The 27,822-nt window shown below is 43.2% G+C and overlaps 1 protein-coding gene across 5 annotated transcripts in view; it reads left to right on the top strand.

Moving 5' to 3' along the window:
- The window catches only part of USP34 (ubiquitin specific peptidase 34), a 305,275-nt gene that overhangs the window by 70,821 nt on the left and 206,632 nt on the right, over positions 1-27,822 (top strand). For 4 of the 5 annotated variants that reach the window (XM_077486073.1, XM_077486072.1, XM_077486074.1 and 1 more), the window contains exons 6-15: positions 122-189; positions 5,206-5,398; positions 6,065-6,126; positions 9,282-9,363; positions 9,451-9,543; positions 11,812-11,937; positions 13,932-14,061; positions 14,211-14,341; positions 24,091-24,722; positions 26,869-27,083. In XM_077486073.1, coding sequence (XP_077342199.1) covers positions 122-189; positions 5,206-5,398; positions 6,065-6,126; positions 9,282-9,363; positions 9,451-9,543; positions 11,812-11,937; positions 13,932-14,061; positions 14,211-14,341; positions 24,091-24,722; positions 26,869-27,083 — 1,732 coding nt within the window. The remainder of the gene's footprint in view (positions 1-121; positions 190-5,205; positions 5,399-6,064; positions 6,127-9,281; positions 9,364-9,450; positions 9,544-11,811; positions 11,938-13,931; positions 14,062-14,210; positions 14,342-24,090; positions 24,723-26,868; positions 27,084-27,822) is intronic. The other variant, XM_077486075.1, reaches the window with a different exon arrangement.

The raw sequence follows: 27,822 nt of genomic DNA, 5'->3' as shown, positions 1-27,822 counted from the left end.
TTTGTGTGTATGCCATGTGCTAGACATTAGTCAGCTTGGGAAAATATACGCGCACATGAAAAGGGAAACTACATGGTAATTATGTGTTTTTTTATTTTATTTTTTCCCCCCCCCTTTGTAGATCAGAATATGGCTGCACATCCCTGCTGTTATGCAGCATATTATACCATTTAGAACCTATGTTATAAGGTAAGATTATGTTATGCATATCTCAATTTATTTTTAAAAGTCTCACTGTATTGTTCTAGTGAATGGCAAACCCTTCCAGTCTCCGCTCTAATTTGCAACAGGTTAAGGCCCCTTTCCCACGGGGTGGATTCCACTCCAATCAGCAGTGGATCTTTGAGCTGATCCCCTGCTGATAGGCGCAGAGTGGGACGGATGTCACATCTCTTCCCACTCAGTTTCTGCGTATGCGGACTGATCCTGCTATGCTCTGTGGGCCCTGTGTGTAAACAGACTCCGCTGTCCCTTTTTACATCAGGCTGATCTGCTCCGCTAGAACCAAAAAGTAAGCTTCTCTCTTTGCCTTTTTAAAAAAATTTTTCTTTATAGCTGACCTCAGTAGACATGAAGGTAGGCATTTTTAAATGGACACTAGCTAATTTACACCTGTCTGTCCATAGAGCTGCATGGACCTTTCCGAGCAGGTCTGCCTGAACAATGACGGGGGGCCTGATCCACTTTCACACAGAAGTGACGGCCGCACTACCAGTAAAACGCCGCTTTTCGGCTGCTAGTGGGGTGCTTTTAACCCCTGCCAGTGGCCAATAAAGGGTTAAAAGTGCCCGCAAAGCGCCGCTACCAAAGCGTTGGGCATTGATTTCAATGGCAGGGGCGATTTAGGAGCCGTGTATGCACTGCTTCCGCACCGCCCCAAAGATGCTGCTTGCAGGACTTTCTCATTGGTTCATTGACACACAGCCTTCTTTATTCATAATGATAGGGCAGAACAAAAAAACACTTGGCCACTTCCATGGGCCGTCCTCAGTCAGTATATAACCCCCTCCCTGCGCTAGGTATTCAGTTTTTTTTTTCTGCCTAGTCAGGACTTAGTTCCCTGCTGGGATCGCTAGTCCTTTGGAATTTGTCTTATTTTTTTTTTCTTTTACTGGATATTTTTCCGGTGAGATCTCCAATCAGCTGCTGGGCGATCTCCTGGACACTTGGTCCAGGGTCACCCCAGTCTGGCCAGCGAGCGCGTGCAGACCACAGCTACGCGCTAGGGCGTCCGCAGCATAGTCCCACTGGGCAGGGGCTGACCCTGCGAGTTAGACATCTTGCGACGTCTCATAAGACCGGGTCTCGGCCTGTGTTGCAGCATTCCTCATGGCCAACAGCCCCCCCCAATTTTGTGGCGAGGGGATCTGTCCAAGACCATTACCTACGCATTTCACTGGAGAGGTAAGTAGTCCCCTCCTCTCCTTCCCTGGAGAGATGTGTGATGTGGGTACTCCTTGGGGTGATCGATCTTCTCCACCCCACTCTTTCCCGAGTGAAGCCCAGGCTTCCGGCCTAGGGAATTTTTGGGACACACCCCCCCCCCCCTTTTTTTTTTTCACCCTCAGGTTTGCATTGTGGGGGCTTCTGGTGTTTAGGCCTGGGAGGTGGGTGATCCAGGGATCCTGTTGACTAATTTAGGCTGGTTGTCGAACTTGTTACATCTGTGCAAGAACCTTTCAAGATGGGGGATGCAGCAGTGGCTGCAGGGGAGGGACAGTACCCTCTTTGATAAACCATCTTGCATGACAGTCGTTCCCTTCTCTCTCTTACTTTGACAAAATTTGTTCATGTAGACTGGAAATGTCCAATGTGCCTTTTGCGTTTCCAAAAATGCTGGCTGTAAGGTACCCCTTTGTTCAGAGGGCGACCCCCTTTGTCTCTAGGCTGCTAGACGAATCTCTGGCCTCTAAGGGCCCAGCTGGCATACCTTAAGGGGGAGCAGAATTCCCCTGCCGTTGCTGCTTGGGGACCTATTGGGTAGGCGTTGCTGTTTGTCCGCTATGCCTCTTGGCCGCAGTTCCCCTGGTTGCTGAGTCTGTTGCTTCAGTGGTGCTTGGACATGTATTTTGGGGGGGCTACTTCTGAATGGCTTGATGTCGTGCCTTGAGTTTGTCTGGTTATAAGATAGTTTTCCGGCTGTGTTCCTCCAAACAGTTTGTTGCTTCCAATGGACGTCTGTCACCAGACTGCTTGCTGTTCTCCGCGAGGGGCTGCTGCAGAGTGTGATTGTCCCGGTTCCCGTGCTGGGAACAGTGTCAGAGGTTTTATTTAAACCTGTGCACAGTCTAAAAGATGGAGGACATGGTACATCTAATTCTGGACCTCAAGGCCCTGTCCTGCCTTGTGTGGGTACAGGAGTTCAGGATGGAGTCCATCCCCACATCGGCGGCACTCCATCATCGGGTGTCTCTGACTTCTACGACATCATGAATGCTTAAGCATTCTTTTATGTACCTGACTCCAGCACTGCCTTTGTCTGCTGGGGGTGCAGAGCATTATCTGTGTGTGGTGTGGTCCTTTGATCTGGCCACCACTCCTTGGGTGTTCATGAGGTGTTGGGCCTGGATCTGGCATGGTTAATTCAGTGGGGGTTGACGGTCCTGGGCTGCCTGGGCAATTTTCTGTGCCGAATTCTCTATTACCCCAAGGGTCAACGTAGTTCCTATACAGACTTTCTCTGATTTCAGTTAGATCTGAGCCTGACCGGGTTTTAGCTCTGGCCATTGTGTTTCTCCCCCTGGACAGACTCCAGAAGTGGCATGCAGAATTTTTTCATTTACTATCCGGCAGGTGGGCTCTTCTGCAGATTTACATGTGGGTGTTGGGTCTGATGGTATCTACCCTTTTTTTGAGGCAAGGTCATTTGCACAGTTCCATGTAGGCTCCCTTTGGGGAGATCCTGCAATAATGGGACAAATCATCCAGGTCTCTGAACAATTCAGAGGTTCCCTAGTCTGAGGCTTTGTTCTCTGGTTCTTCAGTGGGGAAGATCCTTTCTCCCCTTGTATTGAACAGGGTGACCACCAATACCAGTCTGTCCAGGTGAGGAGACGTAATGGGACTGAGCTCAGCTGGGAGTCATTGGACATTGGCGGAATCCGGACTACTGTGTAATATCCCAGAACTTCAATTGATCAGACTAGGTCTGGATCACAGACGGGCCAAAAAGGTTATGGCGACCCTGGCTGTTGCCAGTATTCTCCGGTGGGCAGAATGTCTAGTTCCCGCCCTTTACGACAAACGCATTCCAGGAGTGTGAAACAACAATTGAATATCAATTGCAAAAACAGGAGTGGAATGCTGTCAGGCGGATACCTCAGTTGGCTAGGGTTGGGCCATGGGGTGGGCCATGTTTCATCAGATTTGTCTTTGTTTTTTAGGTGGCTCCATTTCTGACCTCGGTTTACAGAGGGATGAGCAGGAATAGGCCTTTAGTACCATAGAGGGCCAGGTGTCGGCCTGAGCGGTCGTCTTCAACGTTGCCTGGTCTCACACTCTCTGGTGCGTGCCCTTTTGTTCAAGGGGTCAGACGTCTGTTTCCACCGGGGCGGTTTCTTCCACCGCCGTGGGATCTGAACTTTGTATTTTTGGTTCTCCAAAGGCCTCTATCTTTCTCTCAATATTCGGGAGGTTCCACTGCTTACTCTGGCTCAGAAGGTGGCCTATTGGTGGCTATCACCTCTACTCGCAGGGTGTCGTGAATGGTGGCGTTATCTTGCCAATCACCTTACCCAGGTTAAGGTGGTGCTTCGTCCTTTTTTACGTAGTTCAGTCCTTGGATTTCCATTTGAATAAGGACATTGGGTTGGCTTCTTGTGTCCCTGTTCAGCACATCCCAAGGAATTGGCTTTTTCTGGCCTGAATGTGTTTTGGGGGATTCGGATGTATTTGCCAGCCACTGATTCTGTTGGTCTGGATGGATCGGACAGGTGATGTCTCTGGGCTATCCTGTCAGGGATAAGTTTCCTCCTTTCCCGATTATGGCGCATTCTTCTCGGGCACTTGGTCGTCATTTCACAAGTTCTACGAAGTGGCTGGTTTGGCATCTGCGGATGCCTCTTTTGACCAAGTTTTTTTGCAGGCTGCTGTTTAGAGGGACTATTCCCTCTTCAAGGGGTATCGTCCAGGTTGGGTTCACCCAGCTTGTCCTGGGTGAAGTTCCTGTTACCATGTTGGCCCTTGTATTAGCCTTGGGATTTTTGTTTTCCCACCCCTCATGTTGGCACTGCTTTGGGACGTCCCTATCGTTATGAATAAAGAAGGCTGTGTCAATGAACGAATAAGAAAATAGTATTTTTTACTTACCATGAAATCTGTTTCTCTGAGTTCATTGACAGACACAGCACCCACCCCTCTATGGAGTTGTTTTTTTATACGTCTATTACTGCTTGCTACTAAACTGAATACCTAGAGCAGGGAGGGGGTTATATACTGACTGAGGTTGGCCCATGGGAGTAGCCAAGTGTTTTGTTTTTTTGTTCAGCCTAGTCCTACTCCTGCGGAGGCGATATAACCCTATCGCTATGAATAAAGAAGGCTGTGTCTGTCAATGAACTCAGAGAAATGGACTTTACAGTAAGTAAATACATTTTTTTTTTTTCCTGTCCTGCAAGCGCACCACCCCAGTGTGAAAGCACTTGGGCTTTCACACTGGGGCTGCAGAAGAAACAGTTTACAGTCGCTTTTCAGGTGCAGTGTGAAAGTGGCCTGAGTTTGTCTTTTGACACTATAGCTAGATCCAGTTCAAATCGGTACGTAGGGCTAAAACATGCTAACTATAGAAATGTAGGCTAGCACTTCGTGTCCGTTCCTCTGATACAGCTACTTTGTGACTGCCTTTGACTTTGGATTTAAGGAGCAAGATAAAAAATTGTTGGCTGTACATTGACTGCATCCATCGAGATGTAGTCACTGCTCGAATATGTAGCAGCTGTGGGTCCTGTTGGCAGGGGGTGAACAAGAGAAATTTGTAGGTGTATTGCTGACATAAGGAATAAACTCTCAAATGGAGACTAGGAAAGCAATAAAAGTTCCACTACTTTTAGGAATGAGTTTAGAACCTCCCTTATTTTCATTGGCCATGTGCTACATCAGAGTATATTGACACAAGTGGCAGTCAAGCCACAGGATGAAGGGCCTTTCCTAGACTGATATGGTGTTTTAGTTTACAGATGCTATCTAATTCTATTTGCTATTTTCCAGGTATTTGTGTAAGCTGTCTGACCAGGAGCTGCGTCAGAGTGCGGCTAGGAACATGGCTGACCTCATGTGGAGCACTGTGAAAGAGCCTCTGGACACAGCTTTGTGCTTTGACAAAGAGAGCCTTGACTTGGCTTTCAAATATTTTATGTCACCCACACTAACAATGAGGCTTGCTGGCCTGAGTCAGATAACGGTAGGTGTTTGCCATATCGCTATGGTAACCTCTTAGTAAAAACAGATCTGGTGTTTATTTTTATTGATTAGACAGGATTAAAAAAAAAAAATACTTTTAAAATCCTTTTAAAGTTCAGTTAAGAGGCCTATGTACGTTCTGTGTGTTTTTTATTTTTTATTTTTTTTTAAGTTTCCCCCACCCCAGATTTATAAAATATACATACTATAGAAATGGATTCTAATATGGCAAGGCTCAGGTGCCCATGACACCTCATCGGAGGAAATCTGTGATTTCAGACTGGTTACCTTAAGACATTGAACTTGCTTTTTCCTTTTTTGCATATAGTTCAAGTAATTTATTTTTTATTTAGACCTGATCTCTAGAGAACTGCCTGTATTTTCTGTAGCAATTTATCAGCTTTTCACTTATATGCATCTTGGGAACCTTGGCAACCAATCTGATAGCTTCCTCTTACCTTTTATGTATGATATAGATAGATCTTCTTTCTGATACTTCATGATCCAGTTTTAACATCTAGGTTTTGTTAAGTTAATATGCTGTGTACTCTTGCAAATAATTTTCATCTCTTTCTTTAGATAGTGTGTAAGCTGCTTCTTTTTGTTTTCCTTTTCTTTTAATTTAATGGTGTGTTTTTTTTTTTTTTTTTGTTTTTTCTTTATATAGAACCAACTTCATACTTTTAATGATGTCTGCAACAACGAGTCCTTGGTATCTGACACAGAGACGTGAGTCCATTTCTTTTTCAGTACTTTGGACTATGTGCTTTGAGTTTTTAAGAATTGCAAGGTTATCTAATATGCATTTGTTTCCTAATTACAGAAATAATTAAAGTTTTTTTTTAATATCAAGTTTCTTCTTCCAAAAAGTTTATTAAACGTTTTCTGTCATGCTATTTACCTTACTCCCCAGTAAACTTAAAGTGATTAAAACCTCAGATATGAAATATGAACAAAGCATATCTTAGTGTACTTGTCTCAATTAAGAGCAAGTGTCATTCCTGTCTGTTGCTTCATTTCTCTGTCAGCATGAATCGCTTCCAATGAGGTTTCCTGATGCCAAAAGAAAAATTGTGACAGGAAGAACATCCCAGCTGATTGACAGCCTCAGCTCTGTTCCTGTGTGCTGTGTGAAAGGGGGGTGGGGGGGGGGGGGGGGTGGGTGGTTGTCTTTCTTCCAATCAGCGGTCAGAACTCTCCTCACTGAGCTCTGCAGAATGTAGTTTCAGCTCTCTGCCCCCCTCTTATTTTATTTTTTTCTTTAACACTCCAGACTAGTTTAAAATCCAGCACTTTGAACATACAGTATGTAAAGAATGAGGGCTGCTGATAGGTACAACTTTATGTAGGAGTATTGGTTTCATCTGTGTATTACCTGAGGCCGGTCGCTTTACCGGGTATATGTAAGGGTTTGCATCCACTTTAACCACTTCCCGCCCGCCTTATAGAAAAATGACCAGGAACCAGTGCAGCTGTTCTGGGACACGGCATGACCCCGATCTCGACAAAGAGCCGCGGCTTTTTATCCATGTGATCGGCTGTGTTCAATCATAGCCAATCGCATATAAACCAAGAAGTGCTGTTTATCGGCTCTCCTCGCCTCATACTGACAGTGTTGGGTGAGGAGAGCCTGTCAGCGACGACATCTCACAGATAAGATGTGTAAAGGTAATCAGAGCACTGATCATCAGTGCCCTCATTACAGTACACCATCAACAGTGCCCATCAGTGATGCCACTTAGTGATGCCACTTTATGCTCATCAATTACACAGGTCTGTGCCTGTCAGTGACACCAGTCTGTGTCCATCCATTATGCCAATCAGTGCCTGCACATTCATGCCTCCTAATCGAGAAAAACATATTTTTTGGGGGATTTTTTTATTTTTGGTCTTTTTTTTAAATTTTATAGCAAAAACAAAACAACCCTGCGGTGATTAAATACCACCAAAATAAAGCTCTATTTGTGTGAATAAAATGATATTTATTTGGGTACAGTGTTGCATGACTGCGCAATTGTCATTCAAAGTGCGAAAGCGCTAAAAATTTGCCTGGCAGGAAGGGGGTGAAAGCTTCATGTATTGAAGTGTTTAAGGTACATAAATTTTTTCTTTGTTAATGTTTTAAAAATCTTGTCTTTAGTGTTGATCACGAGACTCGGAGCACCTTCATATACATGACAATAGGGTTATGCTGCCACCTTCAGGTGATTGGACATTGGCAAAAAAAGACAAAAAAACTCCTAGGCTTGGCTCCTCCCAGCTAGGCAAAGTTACTACTAATGTACTAGTGTCTTAGGGGATGGTTATGTCAGTGCAGTCTCAACACAAAAAAGTAGCTAACTTATTGGTTCCATCTGGGTTAGGAGACCAGCTTTTTCTTAGATCTTATCTATGCTCAGAGGAATGGTACCCAGACCCCGTTCTGGACACGCGAGAATGGCCTGTTACATTGCTGGTCAGCACTGAACGCTGCAGAACAACAGTAGCTTGGGCAATGATATATTGCCTTTCATACCGGTAGGGTGCAATACAGGTTCAAGGCAATGATCCTTAGCTGAAGAGTCAGTTGCCTTAAGGCCCTTGTGACATTACCCACTGTGGTGGCTGAGGATTACACCCACTAAGGGGTTCTGCAGCAGGCCTGATTGGTGCTCTTGAGTGGGCCCTGCTAATACCCTCTTATGGTGACTCCCTTACTCCACCCCTACCTGGGTGGAAAAGGAATTTTCTGGCCATTTTCATTTTACTATTACCATACTGATACATTTTTTTTTTTTTATATATTTTTTTTTCAGTGTCGTGTTTTTATTTTTTTGTTTTTGTTTTTTGCTAACTGTTAACCCTCCTGGGCCACCTCAAGCACTACATAGTTGTGGCAGATTTCAGAAGGCTCTGGGTGCCAAAGCAGGAGGCAGAGTGTTAATTTCTGCCCCATGCATTCACTCAGGATGGATTAGGTTGCCAGCACAGTGTGATTGGTGATGTCACGGTTGGGGGTTGCCATTTTGGACCACCGCATCCTAATGGTAGTACGGGCTCTCGTGGGACTACTAGTGGCTTCAGCAATGTGCTTTCAGTGGCACTACAGGTTGCAGCAGTAGCGGTGCCTTTTGGGTTAGAGGTGGCAGCAGAGCGATTGCTGGTGAGACTACAGCTTGCAGCAGAGTCTTCCTTGTGTGACTTCGGGTTGCAGCAGACCAATTGCTGGTGGGGCTACAGGTTGCAACAGAGCTTTCCTTGTGGGGCTACAGGTCGCAGCAGAGCATTTCTTGTGGGACTACAGGACACAGCAGTGCCTTCCTTGTGGTCTCATTTATGGCAGGATGTGGGAGGTGAGGGATCCCAAATAACTTCAGGTAGTGAGGAACCTGGATGCACCCTTTCCTGTAAATGTATCCCCTCAGGATCAATATTTTTGATGCGTATCTGACTCCCTTTACCTGTTTGGTATCACTGCTACTTCTGGGACACCTGCCACCAGTTCCTTGATAAGTGGGGAATTCTCATCTATTATCGCTGGGGTACAGTAGTACTTTTCAGGATACGGTAGTTGTCAGCTTGGACTGCTTTGTATGCAGGCTGGGCTCACCCTGGCAAAGTATTTGCAAGTGTTCATTCACCTGATATATATATATAAAAAATAAAACTGACTCCTGACTCTTCAAGGATGATTGTATCCCTCATTTTGGAAAATTGGTATTAGTTTAGTTAATTCATTTCTCTTGGACTGATTTATGAAGCTAGGAGCAAAAGCCGAATGCAGCAAGGGGATTCGGCTGTGTATGACAGCTGCAGTTATATGTTTGCTTTATTTGTCTTAAATCGGCCCCTTGTTTGCCTGAGACAATGCCAGGAACAATTATTAATCTGTTGTCTTGTTTCAGTTCTATAGCAAAGGAGCTGGCAGATTGGCTCATCAGCAATAATGTGGTGGAGCATATTTTTGGACCAAACCTACACATTGAGGTTGGCATATTGATTTGTTGTATTGCATTTATTTTCACTCGTACTTCAAATTAATATATAAGCACTTTTTGTTTTTTTGTTTTCTAGATCATCAAACAGTGCCAAGTTATCCTAAACTTTCTGGCTGCAGAAGGCCGGCTGAGCACTCAGCACATTGACTGTATTTGGGTAGCTGCACAGGTATGTTTTTCCTCTTTTCGCTTTTTTTTTTGTCCTTTTAAGGGACACAGATGATGCTTGAACACCTGGGTTATTTCTGCCTACAGGAGGTTTGCACACTGGAAACATTTAAACCAGCCTCTGAAGCATATCGGACAAACAGTTTTTATTGCTATCCTGTGTTTGGACTAATTTTCCTCACCTCTGCTTAATGTTTTTTTAATACCGCAGTGAAGTTACTTGATATGCCATGGATGTTTTTTTCCTTAAGTAATTTCGATCAACACTTAAAGAGGTTGTAAACCTCCTGAGGAAAAAAAACAACAACCTGCAAGACAAAGGCATAATAAGCTAGTATGCATCGAATACCAACTCATTATAAAATGCTTACCTTGGAATGAAGCCCTGCTGAGTTAGTCTAACAGCAACTATCCAGATCTGTGTTTCCTCAGGTTTGGAGGAGTTGTAGATTTCAGTCTAACTTTGAATGGGATTTTTGAGCACTGGACCCTGCAATGAGCTTTCTGGGACCAGAGCAACAGCACAGATTCTGGTATTAACCAGTCCCTGAAGACTCCCACTGTGAGTAAGGTCTACGGCTGAAGTATGTTGGTATTTACTAGCCTAGGAGGGGGCAATCAAAAAAGGTGGAATAAATCAATGCAACACAACCACCAGATAGCACAGAACAAGTGGGGTAAAACAAATGAGTTGCACACGAACATCTCCAACAGCACACCCCCGTGCTCTCATCTGAAGCAACCAACGCGTAACAACCTATATCACATGTCTACATGCCCCACTACATATAAATCAAAGTAGAGGCACTAGACATAAAGGTTTCTTCTGGGGTGAACTACAGGGGATTGGTACTAGTAAATGCGCCCTCTCCCGCCCTTCCTGTCCAGGTTCCTCTTCTGCTACCAGGGCCCCTTGTGTGCCCCAACACCACAGCACTGCCGACTACCCCCTCCTCTTCCTCACGCTGGCTGCTGCATTGGATTGTTTCAGGATGAAGAGTGGCGAATGAACACAGTGAATAATGGGTACTGATCACTGACTGTGTTCACAACTGAAGGATATTAAATTGTTTGCTATGCTTCAGTTTGTGAATGAACATGAAGCACTGTACAGAGCTATTCCTTTTCATTTATTCTGTGCAGCTGAGGCTGCAGAAATAAAGATTGAGGATTGTATCTGCAATCACTTTCTCTGTCTCAAGTGAGACACCTGGAGTCTGTGCAGGGACCTGTGATTTATAGCAGCGGCCCTGTCCACAGCCACTCCTTTTGGTTACCTTATGACAAGAAATTCGACTTGTTTGACAGCTTTAGTATTTTGTAAATCCTAAATATTAGTCTTTGCCTAAATATTAGTTTTTGCTAGGAAAAAAAAAAAAAAAAAAAAAAAAAAAAAATATATATATATATATATATATATATATATATATATATATATATATATATATATATATATATATATATATATATATATATATATATCTCCTCCCAGTAAAGCTGTTGCCAGTGTCCAGCCAATTGAAAGTAGTGGCCTATAACCTAGGGTCTATGAATATTCAGTCGGTGTCCTGTACTGTACTTCAACATAGGAAAGGCAACTTTTTATACTTGCCATAAAATCATCTTCCCAAAGTTCATTGAGGGGCACAGGTCTTGCCCCTGCATTTTTAGACCTTGTAACCTGCTTTCTCACAAAACTGTGGCTTGACTGTTGGAGGTGGGGTTATACAGGGGCTGGCTTAGGCTACTTTCGCACTGGGGCGCTCAGCGCGCTGGCGGTAAAGCAGCGCTATACCATCGTTTTGGCATCGCTTTACAGGCGGGTTTGGAGCGATGCCCCCTTGTGTTCAATGGGAAGGGGCGCTTTAGGAGCGGTAAATACACCGCTCCTACAGTGCTCCAAAGATGCGGCTTGCAGGACTTTTTTGACCGTCCTGCAAGCGCACCGCTCCAGTGTGAAAGCCCTCAGGGCTTTCACATTGGAGTGCACTGAGCAGCGCTTTGCAGGTGCTATTTTTAGTGTGAAAGGGGCCTTAATGTTTTTGTTTGCCAGAGTCAAAACCTCCTGTAGGCAGCAGTATAACCCACATGGTCCAAGAATTACTACATTCCGCTATCCATCGATGGACTTTATAAAATTTTACACTAAGTAAAAAAAAAAGTTTTATTTTATAGAATATTAAAAGATGTACATGTGTTTTATGCATATTTGAAATATTCTATCATCTGCCTGTCTTAAAATGCTGACACTGTCTTTCCCGTATTACAGTTAAAACATTGTAGTCGCTATATCCATGATCTGTTTCCCTCACTGATTAAAAACTTGGATCCTGTGCCTCTGAGACATCTTCTAAATTTAGTATCAGGCCTACATCCCAGTGCACATACAGAACAGGTAAGTGGAGATGGAAAGCGGGTTTTATTCCCAAGCGGGTCCTGGCTTATGCCCATGGAGGCCAACTCCTCCAAAACATTGTTTCTTTTAGATCCTATGACACTTGTAATTGCTGATTTAGTTGGGCACGTCTAGTGAAATTGGGCATTTCTGGTGAATTTTTTTGCTGCAGTCCCTGGGGATATAGGAGTCCAGAAATCTTGGGGAAAAATGTGACTACGCCAGTTATGAGTATGGGTCAATTTCATTTATTTTTTTAAAGCGCAAGTTTCACTGAAATGGTTATTTTGGTTTGATTTTTGTAATTCAGCTTTTAATCTTCACTTTTAAACTTGTTTGTGGTTTTATTTATTTTTTTGTTTACATTAATAAAAAGATTTGGGGTCTGTTTTAAAAGAACATTGGACAAGGGTAACAAGCATTTGCCCATCAACTAATATGACCAAGTATTCTCAGATCACTGTGCATTGCCTAAAGAGATTTTAAAACGTATTTCGTTCTGGAAGTATTGGAGAGAAAATGCATATAGAATACTATTTATTCTGTTTACGTGGCATGAACGTTAAGGCATATAAACTAAATTATTTTTTTTTTCCTTTTAAGATTTGGATAAATTGGGGGATGGTTGGAACCCCTGATGTTGTGACTTTGTATCTTTTGCAGTTTTTTTTTTTGTTTAGAGCTAGAGGAAGCAAATTTTACTAGACGAGATGAAGCAGTGTTCATTTTACTCAATCAATACGGTTACTTTTCTAGTATATGATAGGGTAAAACTTTTGTCCACATTGAATACCCAATTTATAATAGTTTTCCAAGTGATTTGTTAAGGCTCTATTCACACCTGAGTGTATTGCTTTACTGGCGTGTTTTGAGCATTTTTTTTTTAAACGCTTTTTACAAGCGTTTTAAAGCTTCAGGGGTTTTCATTTAGCCAATAGAGAACACTAGGGGGAGGAGAGGGAGAGGAAATTAGGGTCGTAGAGCTGCTATTTGAGCAGCAAACGCTCAAGTCAGGCATTTTTATTATGGGGCCAAAAGAGCTTTGTACACTACCAAAAAAGCTCATGTACTTTTTTGAGCTTCCGGCATTTTTGCTTCAGACGAAAGAATATTTAGATGTGAACAGGGGCCATTGAAATGAATGGGATTGGCTTGTTGAGAGTTTTAGAGCTACAAACTTGAGGTCTGGTTCACACTGGTACGACTGTCGATCCAGCTTTGCCCTGCTACTTCGGGCCATCATCAATCAGACTTCCATCCGACTTTAATGAACAGGATCTGATTTTGGGATGGTTTAACCAATCAAAACAATCCCGGCGTGACATAAATTCCTTTTCCTGCTGCTGTAATCCATGTTGGATGTTACAAGTTGGATAGTTAAGATGGTGATCCAAGTTGGATACGACTTCAATTATATTCAATTAGCTAAACTCAGACCAAAGTGGTGCATGAACCTTTTCCAAAGTCAGACCGAAACAAATCGGTATGACACATATGTCATACCTGTGTGAACCGGGCCTCAAGCAGAAAATCACACCGGTATGAATGGGGCCTAAGTGAACAGCCCCTCTGCTTTATTATATCAGTTTTAGCTTCTGTTAAAATTTTTTACCTTGGCCTTCTTGGTTTACACTGGTGTCAGGCAGTGCTTTCTAGACCATGGTTCAACCTGTTTTCCTCTGTACTCTGAAAGTTTCTCCTTGCTTGCGGTCTTCCTGTGTAAAGTATTGGACCCACAGCCTTTTTGTAATTCAAGGCTGGAGTATGGAGAGGGACTGTCTGTCTATCTTTTTGTTCTGTGTTCCAATTGCATTTTCAAATGCAATTGAAAAGGCTTAGTTAGATTGCCTAGTGAATTGCTTCCTTTTTAATACTAGTTCAGGTCTTTGGCATGCATAGAACTGGAATCCTCCGTGTAGTTTGGGCAGTGCTTAAGTGTTTTTTGATCATGAGCCACTAGTATTGTGCTAAAAGGAAGTTGTTTCTTTTTATAGACCTTGTATTTGGCTTCAATGTTGATTAAAGCCCTGTGGAACAATGCACTAGCAGCCAAGGCCCAGCTTTCTAAACAGAGCTCCTTTGCATCATTACTGAATACTAATCTACCAATGGGCAACAAGAAAGGTGAGTCCATAGAAACTGCCCCAATTTCTTTCTTTATTTTTGCAAGCTTTTAGTCCGTAGATAATGATATTATATGCATGATTGTATCAGTTGAGTAACGTTCAGATATCTACAAATAAAATAATGAACCTTGACAAAAATGTTTTTAGGTTCACCAGCAGGTAGCCCTCAGAGCAGCGACAACAGTGACACTCACCACAGTGGCGGAAGTGACATAGAAATGGATGAACAAATGTTAAACCGATCTAAGCATGTACAACAGCGACTCTCAGATACAGAGGTACTAGATCATTTTAATATTGCTTTTATTTACATTTGAATGGACTTTCATATCAGTTTCCATTTCGCTATTATATTTGCACATAATGTCAGCCATTCTTGATCACTACATATGCTAGCTCAGCATTCTGCTTAGTAGTGATGCATAGTGAAGGTGATTCTCTGCTACACACTCTTTATTTTACCAGACTGGTTCTGTCTGGTTGAAAATAATACACTCTGAAGACTTCAAAAACATGGTACACACCCACATTGTTCCTGGTAGCCATAGACCATTTGATCTAGGCTGCCCTGGCATTGGGTCACATAAGGAAGTCTTTCACCTTCAGGGTATACTGCTGCCTTCAGGAGAATTAGACACTAGCAAATTGTCAGTCCAGGATAATCCCTCCTGCTAACATGCCTCATATTTCAAGGAGGATGGATGTCTTTCCTTCCGCTTTGCTTTTCTTCAATCGCAGAGCCGTCTGTGTCTTACCCAGTTTATCTCTGGTGACTCGATGAGATCAAAATTTTGGTTCCCGTTCTAAGGAACCACTTTGGCTCCTTGGAGGAAATACCATTCTCATTCACAGTTTTATACAACTATAATTGTGCTGCACTGCTAACATGTACGTAAAATAACTTTGTACAATGAGCAATACGCCCATAGTGCAGTGGCTTCTTTAGTGTTCAGACACTTGATATAATGTATACATTCATAATTTCCACAAAAATATCAAAAAGTCCCAACAAAAAGTTGCATCGCTCTCCCACGTCTCGTCCTCATGGATAGGGAGGAATAGGAAATCACGTGGGACAGTGATGCAACACGTTGGATGGAAGCCGGGTGACATAATTTCTGGTCCAGGACTGGAAGTAGCGTTGTTTACACTGTGTGTGTGTGTGTGTGTTGTAAAGGACTACAAGACTTAAAGCGGGGTTCCACCCTAAAGTGGAACAACTTCTCATCAGAACCCTCCCCTCATCCGGTGTCACATTTGACACCTTTCAGGGGGGAGGGGGGTGCAGATACCTGTCTAAGACAGGTATTTGCACCCACTTCCAGGCATAGACTCTCACGGGAGTCTATGCCTCTTCCTGTCATGGCGTGCTGTCTGCTGGAACACACACGGGTCCCAGAGACAGCGCGGACCATTCCTATTGCGCTGTGTGACTCGCACAAAGCACAGTAGGAAACCGGGAAGTGAAGCCGCAATGCTTCACTTCCTGATTCCCTCACCTAGAATGGCAGCAGCTGAGCGGCTGCCGACATCGCTGGATCCTGGGACAGGTGAGTGTCCATTTATTAAAAGTCAGCAGCTGCAGTATTTGTAGCTGCTGGCTTTTAATTTTTTTTTTTACAGTGAAATCCCTCTTCAATGTGAGTGCGCTTTTTGATAATTTTTATCTTTTAGTAAATATATTGCATTATGGATCGATGTGGTGTTTTTTTTTTTTTTTTGAGTATTGGTTACCATTTATTTAAAGAGACCAGTGGCACAGCATACAGGAGCCTAGTGTACTGAGGAGAGGTGGAGGGAACATTTATTCAAACAAACAAGTTATTACCTGTATGTTGTGTATCGGTCCATCTCCTAAAGTGAGTGAGCAATCTGTGGTATTGGTAGCACTGGTATGTATGAGAAGTAATCCACGGGCAACTTTATACCAATTTTGGGACTTTTTGATAATTTTAGTGGCACTTATGAATGTTTGTTATATTAAGAGTCTGAACACTAAATATTTTGCATTATTATTTGGCAATATTGCTTATTATACGCAGTTTGCTGACTTGTAGGTCAACAGTGCAAGCACTATTTGCATTACTTACCATTGTGATTTATATGTGGAAACACATACTGGTGTTTACAGCAGCTTGTCACTTATTTATGATTTAATTTACATATTTGAATCTTCATCTAAAGTTAATTTGTGACAGCACATCGGAGTTATTTTTGACTTCCATAGTCTTCAAGAATACTATACTGGCTATATAATGGTTTCTTGAACATTTGTTATCAGACATTAGTTTCCCTACGCTAGGCTACCATCTGGACTTTTTTTTTAGAGGAAGTTGTGGCCTCATTTGGTACCAGTTTCGGGTGTACCTTCCTTCAGACAACACTTTAGCAATTCTTCATGTTGCAGTTGTTTGCAGTGTTGTCCGTTCTTCAGTTGGCTTGCATTTAGACATCTTAAAGGTGAAGAATTGTGTCCCTCAGCGGATGAGAAAGACAATAGGATTTTTGTACTCTCTGTAAAATTCTTCATTTGGAGTCCATTGAGGGTCCACAGGTCCCACCCCTCTCTGTTTGTTCATGGTTTTGGTACTACTTTGCTACAAAACTGAGAAATGCTGGTAGTATTTTCTTTTGTTTGTGTCCGGGCAGTGTAACCCAAAGGTGAGAGACTTTCTACATCCCTCAATGGGCTCCAAGAAAGGGTATTTTATAGTGAGGACAAAAATCCTATATTCTAATCACAGGCAAAGTATTCATAGACACTGGGTTATAGGCTTGTACCTTCAGGTGATTGGGCACTGGCAAAGCTTTCAAAGACATGCCTTTCTGGGTGTCTCCCCTATTATGCTATCCAATCTGTAAATCCTTTATTTTACTTTTAAAATTTTTAGTGTCTTATTGTAATGGACCTCTCATTCTTGGCTTAAATCATTCTTGGATTAAAAGTAGTTGAAAACATCAGATATGAAAAGTGTGGAAATCATATCCCACTATAGTGTCTACTAACCTGAATCCAAAGTGCCAAGTATGGCTCCTCTCTGCTCTCTTTTATCTGCATGAGTAATTTCTTACCATTTTCTCTTGACCTAACAGCCTTCCCAGAGGCAGCCCACCTCCCTCCAGCCCACAGCAGGTGATTTATAGCCTTAGCTGTGTGTATTTTTGGGGGTGTGTCTCTTGCCTTCAATTGCCTGTCCAATATTAGGGAGCACTGTACTCTGCGCTGAGAGGAAAAAATAATTTGATATGTGTGTGTGTTTTTTTTTATATTGAGCTACAGAGCAAATGGCGGCAGATAAACAGGTGCAACTTGTATAGGAGGATTTGTTTCATCTTTGTATTTCTCTATCTCTTGCGGCTAGTCACTTCGAAGGGGGGTTTATGTAAGGATTTACAACCACTTTAACCATTTGTATACTTTTATTTTATTTATCACTGATATTAAATTTTTTCAATCAACTCCTCACTGCCTTCTAATACCACAAATAGAAGCAGTGCAGCTGAATCGGCACTACCTCGGTTAACCTTGGGAGCTGAACCCATGCCTCTCATCACACTGCGTGGACAGTTAATGTTGCTTCAGGCACTGGATCTTACATGGGTGCTTACCTTGGTACTTGGTGCAACTCGTATTTAGCCGCAGGGTGCTATACAGTTCTAGGGTCATGGTCCATTGCTATAAATTCCAGACCCTTAAGACCCTTTTGGAGATATGCTCACTATGATATCCGAACCCTGGACTTTACATACAGTCCAACAATGTGGACTGATTTCGCAGGGTTACCATCTGGGCAGTCGAAACAATATCATGCACTCCATAGCTCTGGTGCCCTAACGCCTCTGTAGTCTAGATGGCGGATAGGAGTAGGAGGCCTGGCGCAAAAAAAAAAAATTGCCATGGCCTTTACTGTTCAGCCAGAGCCTACTGGAGCTCAAAAAAATGGGGAGAGAGCACATGGAGACAAGAAAGGAAGAGGAAAGGAGGGAATTGGGGACCCCAGGGGTTTTAGACGGAACCACTTAAAACCACACAGTTCTATAAATCGGGAGGTCATTTGAGAAGGTGGGAACTAGTCTATCCAGGGTTGCCAAGTCCATTGGAATTTGTCATACTTGTCCTAGAGGATTGCCGTCAATCTTTCGTTAATGGGCATGCCATGAGCCTAGTTTTTAACCTCTTTGCAGCGAAGAAGTGGCGTTTTCCAGGACTGCGCTATGGTATGCTTCATCGCCTATATCGCCAAAAGCAGTGATTGAACTGTAGGTCAAACGTTCCTTGTTTTGTTTTGCCTTCTGTATCTCTGAGTAAAAATATGCCCCTTCTGACACAGAAACACTTTACCACATCTCACACGTCGGAAACTGGGTTTCCATACAAATCTGAGGGCTGAGACATCCTCTTCAACTTGGCACGTGTCTTGCAGCAGCAGAGGCTGTGATTTTCTGCCTTTGCCATCAACTTAAAGGTTGACAGAAATCCAATTCCAGAATTCCTGCCTATAGGGTTACAGTGCACAGGTACTTGAGGACGTCTCATCGCTCCGGTTTCTATGGAAACCTAATTGCAGAGTTGCTAGGCTGTGTACAGCAGCTTCTGCTTCGGAATTGAAAGTGTTTTTTGTTTTTATAAAAATAGACTGGAGGGAGAATTTTCCATGATTTAAATATGCAGGTTTCCTTTTAACTGCTAGTATACTAGAGTTTGGTATCAGGCCTTTCAAAAGCATTCACCCCCTTGGCTTTTTACCTATTTTGTTTCATTACAGCCTTTAGTTCAATGTTTTATCTGAATTATGTATGATGGATCAGAACACAATAGTCTAAGTTGGAGAAGTAAAATTAGAAAAAATCTATAAAACTATTTTTTAGAAATAAAAAAAAAAACGGATAATTGGCATGTGTGTATGTATTCTCCCCCTTTGTTATGAAGCCCATAAAAAGCTCTGATGCAACCAATTACCTTCAGAAGTCACATAACTAGTGAAATGATGTCCACCTGTGTGTAATCTAAGTGTCACATGATCTGTCATTACATATACACCTTTTTAAAAGGCATGTGGGAGACTCCCAAAATGTATGGCAGCAGGTACTCTGGTCTCATGAGACTTAAATTCAACTTTTGGCCATCAAAGAAAACGCTATGTCTGGTGCAACCCATCACCTCACCCAAAGAACACAATCCCCACAGGGAAACATGGTGGTGGCAGCAGCATGCTGTGGGGATATTTCTTGTTCAGCAGTTGGGACTGGGAAACTGGTCAGAGTTGAGGGAACGATGGCTGGTGCTAAATACAGGGATAATCTTGAGCAAAACCTGTACCACTCTGTGTGAGATTTGAGGCTATGACGGAGGTTCACCTTCCAGCAGGACAATGACCCCAAACATGCTGCTAAAGCAACACTTGAATGGTTTATGGTAGTCAAAGCCCAGACCTCCATCCAATAGAAAATCTGTGGTCAGACTTAATGATTGCTGTTCACAAACGCAAACCATCCAACTTGAAGGAGCTGGAGCAGTTTTACAAGGAGGAATGGGCAGAAATCCCAGTGGTAAGATGTGGCAAACTCATAGAGACTTATGCAAAGCGACTTGGAATAGCTGCAAAAGGTGGCTCTACAAAGTATTGACTTTAGTGGGGTGAATAGTTATGCACTTTGACTTTTTCTGTTATTTTGTCCTATTTATTGTTTGCTTCACAATAAAAAAAAAAATTCTTCCAAGTTGTGGGCATGTTCTGTAAATTATGCAAATCCTCAAACAATCCATGTTAATTCCAGGTTGTGAGGCAACAAAACGCGAAAAAATGACAAGGGGGGGTTGAATACTTTTGCAAGGCACTGTATATTTTAGCATCCTGTGCCCAATAGTGGCCTGTGTTTTTTTTGAAGCAAATCCTAAACATACCCCCTTCGTATTAACCACATGCTGACCGGGGCAAAGCCAAAAGACTGCTACAGCGCGGTCTGCTTATTCTGGGTGGACGTCCTCACAGAATCTTGCTCCCGCGCACCCGGGAACATCCGTGACATGTAACAGCCATTTACCAAGTGATCGCTCCATCAAATGACGCCGGTTCCTCCCTCCCCTCTGCGTACCGATCTGTAAAGTGTGAGGGTAGAGGGGGAGAGAGCGGATGGCATCAGTGCTGTGGGCTGGATGTGTAGTGCCCACAGCACTGCTCTGTGACAATTGCAGTCACATACATGCTCAGCCATCCCTCCATACTCTTCCGTACTCTTCCGTACTCTTCCGTACTCTTCCGTACTCTTCCGTACCCAGCCGTGCTCTGCCCTACTCTGCCTCTGTATGTGGCCAGGCTGTGGAAGTCTCACATGTGGTATCGCCATACTCAGGAGTAGGAGAATCTATTTTGGGGTGTCATTTTTGGTATGTAGATGCTGTATGTTAGAAATATTGTATAAATGAACAACTTTGTGTTAAATACGTTTTAACCACTTCCTGCCCGCCGGCCGTCATATGACGTCCTTGACTTTGTGCGGGGATAGCCTGTAGCTGCCGACATCATTCAGATATCCTCTTTTTCAGCTGGCGATTCCCTACACCAGGCATGTCCAAAGTCCGGCCCGCGGGCCAATCGCGGTCCGGTTTTGAACGGCCCGCCTGATTATTTAAACATATATATCTTTTGTGGCCCCCGGCGATCTCCTAGCGCCGGGGCCACAAAAGATATATAGTCCGACTGCCTCGGAGGGAGGAGGCGGGACGAGTGCCGTGCACACAGGAGGAGAATTTCCTGTTTACACGGCAGCTGGTGGTTGCATTCCTGGCAATGGTGGCAGCATTCCTGGCAATGGTGGCTGCATTCCTGGCAATGGTGGCTGCATTCCTGGCAATGGCGGGTGAATCCCTGGCAATGGTGGGTGAATCCCTGGCAATGGTGGCTGCATTCCTGGCAATGGTGGGTGAAATTCCCGGCAATGGTGGCAGCATTCCTGGCAATGGTGGGTGAAATTCCCGGCAATGGTGGGTGAATCCCTGGCAATGGTGGCAGCATTCCTGGCAATGGTGGCAGCATTCCTGGCAATGGTGGCAGCATTCCTGGCAATGGTGGCAGCATTCCTGGTAATGGTGGCTGCATTCCCGGTAATGGTGGCTGCATTCCCGGCAATGGTGAGTGAATTCCCGGCAATGGTGAGTGAATTCCCGGCAATGGTGAGTGAATTCCCGGCAATGGTGAGTGAATTCCCGGCAATGGTGAGTGAATTCCCGGCAATGGTGAGTGAATTCCCGGCAATGGTGGGTGCATTCCCGGCAATGGTGGCAGCGTTCCCGGCAATGGCGAGTGAATTCCTGGCAATGGTGGCAGCATTCCCGGCAATGGCGAGTGAATTCCCGGCAATGGCGAGTGAATTCCCGGCAATGTTGGCAGCATTCCTGGCAATGGTGGCTGCATTCCTGGCAATGGTGGCTGCATTCCTGGCAATGGTGGCTGAATCCCTGGCAATGGTGGCTGAATCCCTGGCAATGGTGGCTGCATTCCTGGCAATGGTGGCTGCATTCCTGGCAATGGTGGCTGCATTCCTGGCAATGGTGGCTGAATCCCTGGCAATGGTGGTTGCATTCCTGGCAATGGTGGTTGCATTCCTGGCAATGGTGGCTGCATTCCTGGCAATGGCGGGTGAATCCCTGGCAATGGTGGCTGCATTCCTGGCAATGGTGGCTGCATTCCTGGCAATGGTGGCTGCATTCCTGGCAATGGTGGCTGCATTCCTGGCAATGGTGGCTGCATTCCTGGCAATGGCGGGTGAATCCCTGGCAATGGTGGGAGCATTCCCGGCAATGTTGGCAGCATTCCCGGCAATGTTGGCAGCATTCCCGGCAATGTTGGCAGCATTCCCGGCAATGTTGGCAGCATTCCCGGCAATGTTGGCAGCATTCCCGGCAATGTTGGCAGCATTCCCGGCAATGTTGGCAGCATTCCCGGCAATGTTGGCAGCATTCCCGGCAATGTTGGCAGCATTCCCGGCAATGGTGGGTGCATTCCTGGCAATGGTGGGTGCATTCCTGGCAATGGTGGCAGCATTCCTGGTAATGGTGAGTGCATCCCTGGCAATGGTGGGTGCAACCCTGGCAATGGTGGGCACTGCATTCCTAGCAATGGTGGGTCTGCAGATGGACACTGACCCTTATTTTGCTTCACAGTTCTTTATTTAAAATTGTAAGTTTTTTTTTCCCTGAAGCTTCCCTGAAGTGATGGTGCGTGTTATACGCCAATAAATATGCTGTATCCAAATAATACACTTGAGTTCAAACATTCACCACACGCAGCCACAAAGGCAAGAGAATTCTTGTGGGGAAGTGTATTAGTGCTCAGACGAACACACTTAGAGCGAATTTTAATGGTTCAAAGAATGTCAGGCAAAATGGTCGGCCCTCGTGCATGTTCACTTCATCAAATCTGGCCCTCTTTGTAAAAAGTTTGGACATTCCTGCCCTACACCATAAGAATGATAATATCGGCTGTTCCACCGGTTGATCGTTCTTACGGGAGGCGAGAGGAGACGTCCCTCCTGCCGCCTTCCGGTGCTTCTACAGACTCACCGCTATGATCGAAGCCATGATAATTTATTTTTTTTTTTTTTAAGCGCAAAATGTCCCCCCCCCCCCCCCCCAAAAAAAAAAATGAGTTCGAAAAATTGCTACGCAAATACTGTGAGAGATAAAGTTGCAACCACCTCCATTGTATTCTCTAGGGTCTTTGCTATAAAATATATATAATGTTTTGGGTTTCTATGTAGTTTTCTAGCAAATGATTATTTTTACATGGAGAGAAGTGTCAGAGTTGGCCTGGGTGCTCCCTGCATGTTGGCCACGCTGTGTAAAAGTCTCACACATGTGGTAGCGCCATACTTGTGAGGTATAGCAGAATGTGTTTTGGGGTGTAATGGTGGTATGCATATGCTTTGTGAAAAATAATCTGCTAATATGACAATTATGTGAAAAAAATCTTGATTTTTGCAAAGTATTGTGGGAAAAAATGACAACTTCAAAAAAGGTATGCCTTTTTCTAAATACCTTGGAATGTCTTCTTTCCAAAAAGGGGTCATTTGGGGGGTATTTGTACTTTTCTGGGATGTTAGGGTCTCAAGAAATGAGATAGGCCTTCAATTGTGATCAATTTTCAGATATTGTCACCATAGCTTGTGGACTCTCTTAACTTTCACAAAGACCAAATAATATCCACCAATTTGTACTTCTTTTTCCCAAAGATATGTAGCAGTATACATTTTGGCCAAATTGTATGAAAAATTACTAATTTGCTTAATTTTATAACAGAAACTAAGAAAAAAATCTTTTTTTTTTTTTTTTTTTTTTTTTTACAGAATTTTCAGTCTTTTTTTTTTCTTTTATAGCGCAAAAAATAAACCCAACGGTGATTAAATACCACCAAAAGAACGCTCTATTTGTGTGAGAAAAAGGACAAAAATTTCATATGGGTACAGTGTTTTATGACTGAGTAATTGTCATTCAAAATGTGAGAGCACCGAAAGCTGAAAATTGGTCTGGTTAAGAAGGGGGTTTAAGTGCCCAGTGGTCAAGTGGTTAAAGGAAAATTTACTCTTACAATAAAATGTTACCCTGCTAGCCAGTTAACAAAACAAATGTATCATAGATTTATGATATTCTGATTGTGTTTGTGTATTTATAATATAGTCATTCTTGTATTTGAAGTGCTTCTGGGGTTACTAAAAGTCTGAAGTAAGCTTTCTACATCACCATTCTTGGTATTACCTAGGACAATGATGGCGAACCTTGGCACCCCAGATGTTTTGGAACTACATTTCCCATGATGCTCTGGCACTCTGCAGTATAGTGGCACATAATGGGCAATGTAGTTCCAAAACATCAGGGTTGCCAAGGTTAGCCATCAATGACCTAGGAGTTTTCCCTATTAGAACTTCCCACCCTACCCTTGTAGGGTCCCCAGAGCCACCTAAGGCCACATTCTGAAATGTCTCCCGTTTTTGGCACAGTTCCTGACACATTTGTTTCTTATCTATTCAGGAATCTATGCAAGGGAGTTCAGATGAAACCGCAAACAGTGGTGAAGATGCCAGCAGTGGACCAGGGAGTAGCAGTGGGCACAGTGATGGCTCAAGCAATGAGGTCAATTCCAGTCATGCCAGTCAGTCTGCAGGCAGCCCGGGCAGCGAGGTTCACTCAGAGGACATAGCAGATATGGAAGCCTTAAAAGAGGAGGAGGAAGAGGAGGAGGAAGAGGAGGAGCATTCTCACAACCCTTCAAAAAGCAGCAGAGCAGTTGACCTACAGAAGAGAAAATTGGAGTCTCAAGCGGGTATTTGTTTGGGGGATCCCCAGGGGACAGCGGATATAGGTGCAACAAGCAATGGCACATGCAAGGACCTGGTTTTTAATTCAGAGTCTGTTCAACCAGGTGATAGCCGCATTCGAATCTTGGATGCCTGCTCCCATTCCGAAGAGCCTGAGCACGACATGACTGGGGAGATGAGTGGTGGCCACATGCAAAGCTCGCACGACACCTGCATCACCCGTAGTGGAGACTTCTTGGGAGAGGCTATCGGGAATGAGCTGTTCAACTGCAGACGGTTTATTGGTCCTCAGCATCACCATCACCACCACCACCATCACCACCATCACCACCACCACCATGAAGGGTATGTAGTTCTATGATTTTTCTAATAATTAAAACTTCTTTCTGTGCAATCCAAATCAGGCAGATCTTTGAGGCACATAATTTGCAATTTAATTTGTATCTTAGTTATGGTTATTGGTTACTGTTTACATAAGTATCTGTTTTATTATGACAATTATATTGGATTGACAGGCAGATTTATCGTTAACTGCATTATTATTTATTTTATTTTTTTATCTAACTTTTGCTTTGATAGTTTCAAACATATTACCAAGACAGGCATACACAAATCTCTCCTGAAAAAAATGTGATTTTTCAAATTAAGCTTGCAAAGATTATAATGCTGAATTTTGTGATCATTTAACAGAACATTTCTCTCAGTTCTTTCACAAGCATTGTAATAAATGGGGCCAGTTCAGACTTTCAGGATTCATTCAAATAGACATATAGACCCATATACCCATTAAGAGAGCTGTATTTACTTCTCAAAGAGGTACAGGTGGTCCATATAGCCAGGCTATTAAAATCAATGGTAGGTGGACAGCTGTTCAGATCTTTAAACAATACATAGATATACGTTGCAGTTTGCAAGTGATTTACCAGAATTATGGCTGAGATCAGCCATAACCCCGGTATTGTTTTTCTCAGCCGACGGCTGATCGCCATTTTATTCCCTGGGGTCTCTGTAAAAAAAAAAAAAAAAAAAAATCTATCTGTATATTATGGGGGCTATAAGTAATTTTCTAGCAAGATACTGTTTTAACCACTACAGCCCCAGAAGGATTTGCCCCCTTAATGACCAGTCCTTTTTGTGATACGGCACTGTGCCGCTTTACCTGACATATGCGACGTTTGTACCCATCACCTTTTGATCGCCTCTGCAGCTTTTATTTTTTGCACTATAAACAAAAGAAGACCAACAACAATTTAAAAAAAAAAAAAAAAAAAAAAAAAACCTTTTTTACTTTTTTTTTTCTATAATACATATCCCCCCCCCCCCCCCCCCCCCACCGCCAAAAAAATATATATTTTATTAGTTTAGGCCAATATGTATTCTTCTACTTTGTTAAAAAAAAAAAAAATCACAATAAGCCTATATTGATTGGTTTGCGCAAAAGTTATAGTGGCTACAAAATGGGGAATAGATTTATGGTACTTTTATACAAGTATATAATATATAGTCATAGCTGCAATCTGCAATTTTTAGCAGGATTGCCCCTAAAAAAAAAAAAAAACAGATTTGATGCTTTTTTGGGACCAATGACATTTATACTTATCAGAGCTAAAAAATAGCCACTGATTACTAAATATCATTGGCAAGGAAGGGGTTGAACTGTTTCCTGGGTGTGTTCTAACTGTAGGGGGATGGGCTACCTAGCACATGACACGGATCGCTGTTCCCAATGACTGGTAACAGAAGATCTCTGACATGTCACTGGGCAGAACTGGGACTTAAATTGGGGTTTAAATTTCCATATTCTGCTCTGTACACCGCAATCACTGGGCACGCTCCTGCGATGTGTGCCTGCTAGCCTCCTTGCACAGAGTGACGTACACCGGCGGTTTGAGCCGACCTGATGCAGTATAGTGACGGCGACGACTAGGAGAGCACTCACTAGTGCCTTTGCAGCCAATTCAGGATTCAAGCCAATAGATGTAGTTCATTCATTCACAGAACTCTGTGAATAAATGACTTGGCCGTTTGGGAGCAGAGCCTGTTTTTAAATTCGGATAGCTCATGCGGGAAAATGATCCTGTTGCCACAGGGAGGAGGGGAGCAGGAGGAGAGGAGACAGGAGTTGGAATATATTGCATGTGCCATCCGAACTACAGGTGGAACACCTAGCTTGTTCCAAAGGTGTTCCTTTTAAATGTATCCCTGAATGTTGGGCATCGGTCCAGCATGGATATATACTAAGGGGTGCAAGTGAAAATCCACTCTGTTTTTGATTTGCGTAGTGGCATGTAGCTGTGCAAAGCACCTGTGCTCCTTGGGTGGATAAACATGGCCTTCTGTAAATATGTAGGGTTCCATACACCCATGTGAATGAAGCCTTCTACTTGGTTATGTACTTATTGGCTTGCTTGAACAGAGCATTGTTATTACTGTTAGAGCTGCCCAAATGACCTTATCAAGTAATCATTATGCCCTCTCTCATTTTTTCCAGGCACATGGTAGATGACATGTTGAGTGCGGATGATGTGAGTTGTAGTAGCTCACAAGTAAGTGCAAAGTCTGAGAAAAACATGGCAGACTTTGATGGTGAGGAGTCTGGTTGTGAGGAAGAACTTGTACAGATTAATTCCCATGCTGAGCTGACCTCACACCTTCAGCAGCACCTACCCAATTTGGCTTCTATTTACCATGAGCATCTGAGTCAAGGTAAGAGTTCTGTACTGCATCACTAGTGTAGTGTTTATATTGTATCATTACACATGCATGCAATGTTTAAAGCAGAAAAGCTGCTAAATACAGAGATGAAATACATGTATGGTAGCTGTTTTATGTGCCGAAAGATATGTATTTCTATCCAACTTTTCCTTAGCTTTTCACAGCCCAATCACACATCACAATCAGGTGGTTGAGAAAGTGTTCTCCCCTCCTCCATTGGCAGCCTTCTGACTGGACAGTGAAGGAGCAGCAACAAACTGATAAGGGTTATACCTTTGCTTGTTCTTCTCTCACCTCCTATCTGCATGCTGATTGTCACACACTTGCATGAAGCACCCCTGATTGGTTTCCAGTCCCCCTCCACCAAATTCCTGTGCGAGTGGTGTAGTATAGGGAACTGCTAGTTAAATTTGTTATTTACAGTTTTATGCAAGTTTAAAGGGTCACTAAACGCAATTGAATTTTTTTTTTTTTAAATAAACATTGTATATCCCCAAACCTTCTCTTCTTGAATTCCCTTGTCAGCAATCTTGGCTAGAGATGCACTGAAATTTCGGCAGTTGAAACAGATCGGGTGGAAATGTTTTTGGCACTTTGCTGATCGTGGTACCTAAAACGCGCAATTTTGTGTTGATTTGGGTTTTTCATGGGTCATGTGAATATATATATATATATATATATATATATATATATATATATATATATATATATATATATATATAATTTTTGT

Source organism: Lithobates pipiens, unplaced genomic scaffold (genome assembly GCF_037356315.1).
Source record: "Lithobates pipiens isolate NorthernLeopardFrog02 unplaced genomic scaffold, aLitPip1_a1.2 Scaffold_18, whole genome shotgun sequence".
NCBI classification, from domain to species: Eukaryota; Metazoa; Chordata; class Amphibia; order Anura; family Ranidae; genus Lithobates; species Lithobates pipiens.
The sequence above is the reverse complement of the archived record's forward strand: the minus strand, read 5'-3'. Positions and strand labels throughout refer to the sequence as shown.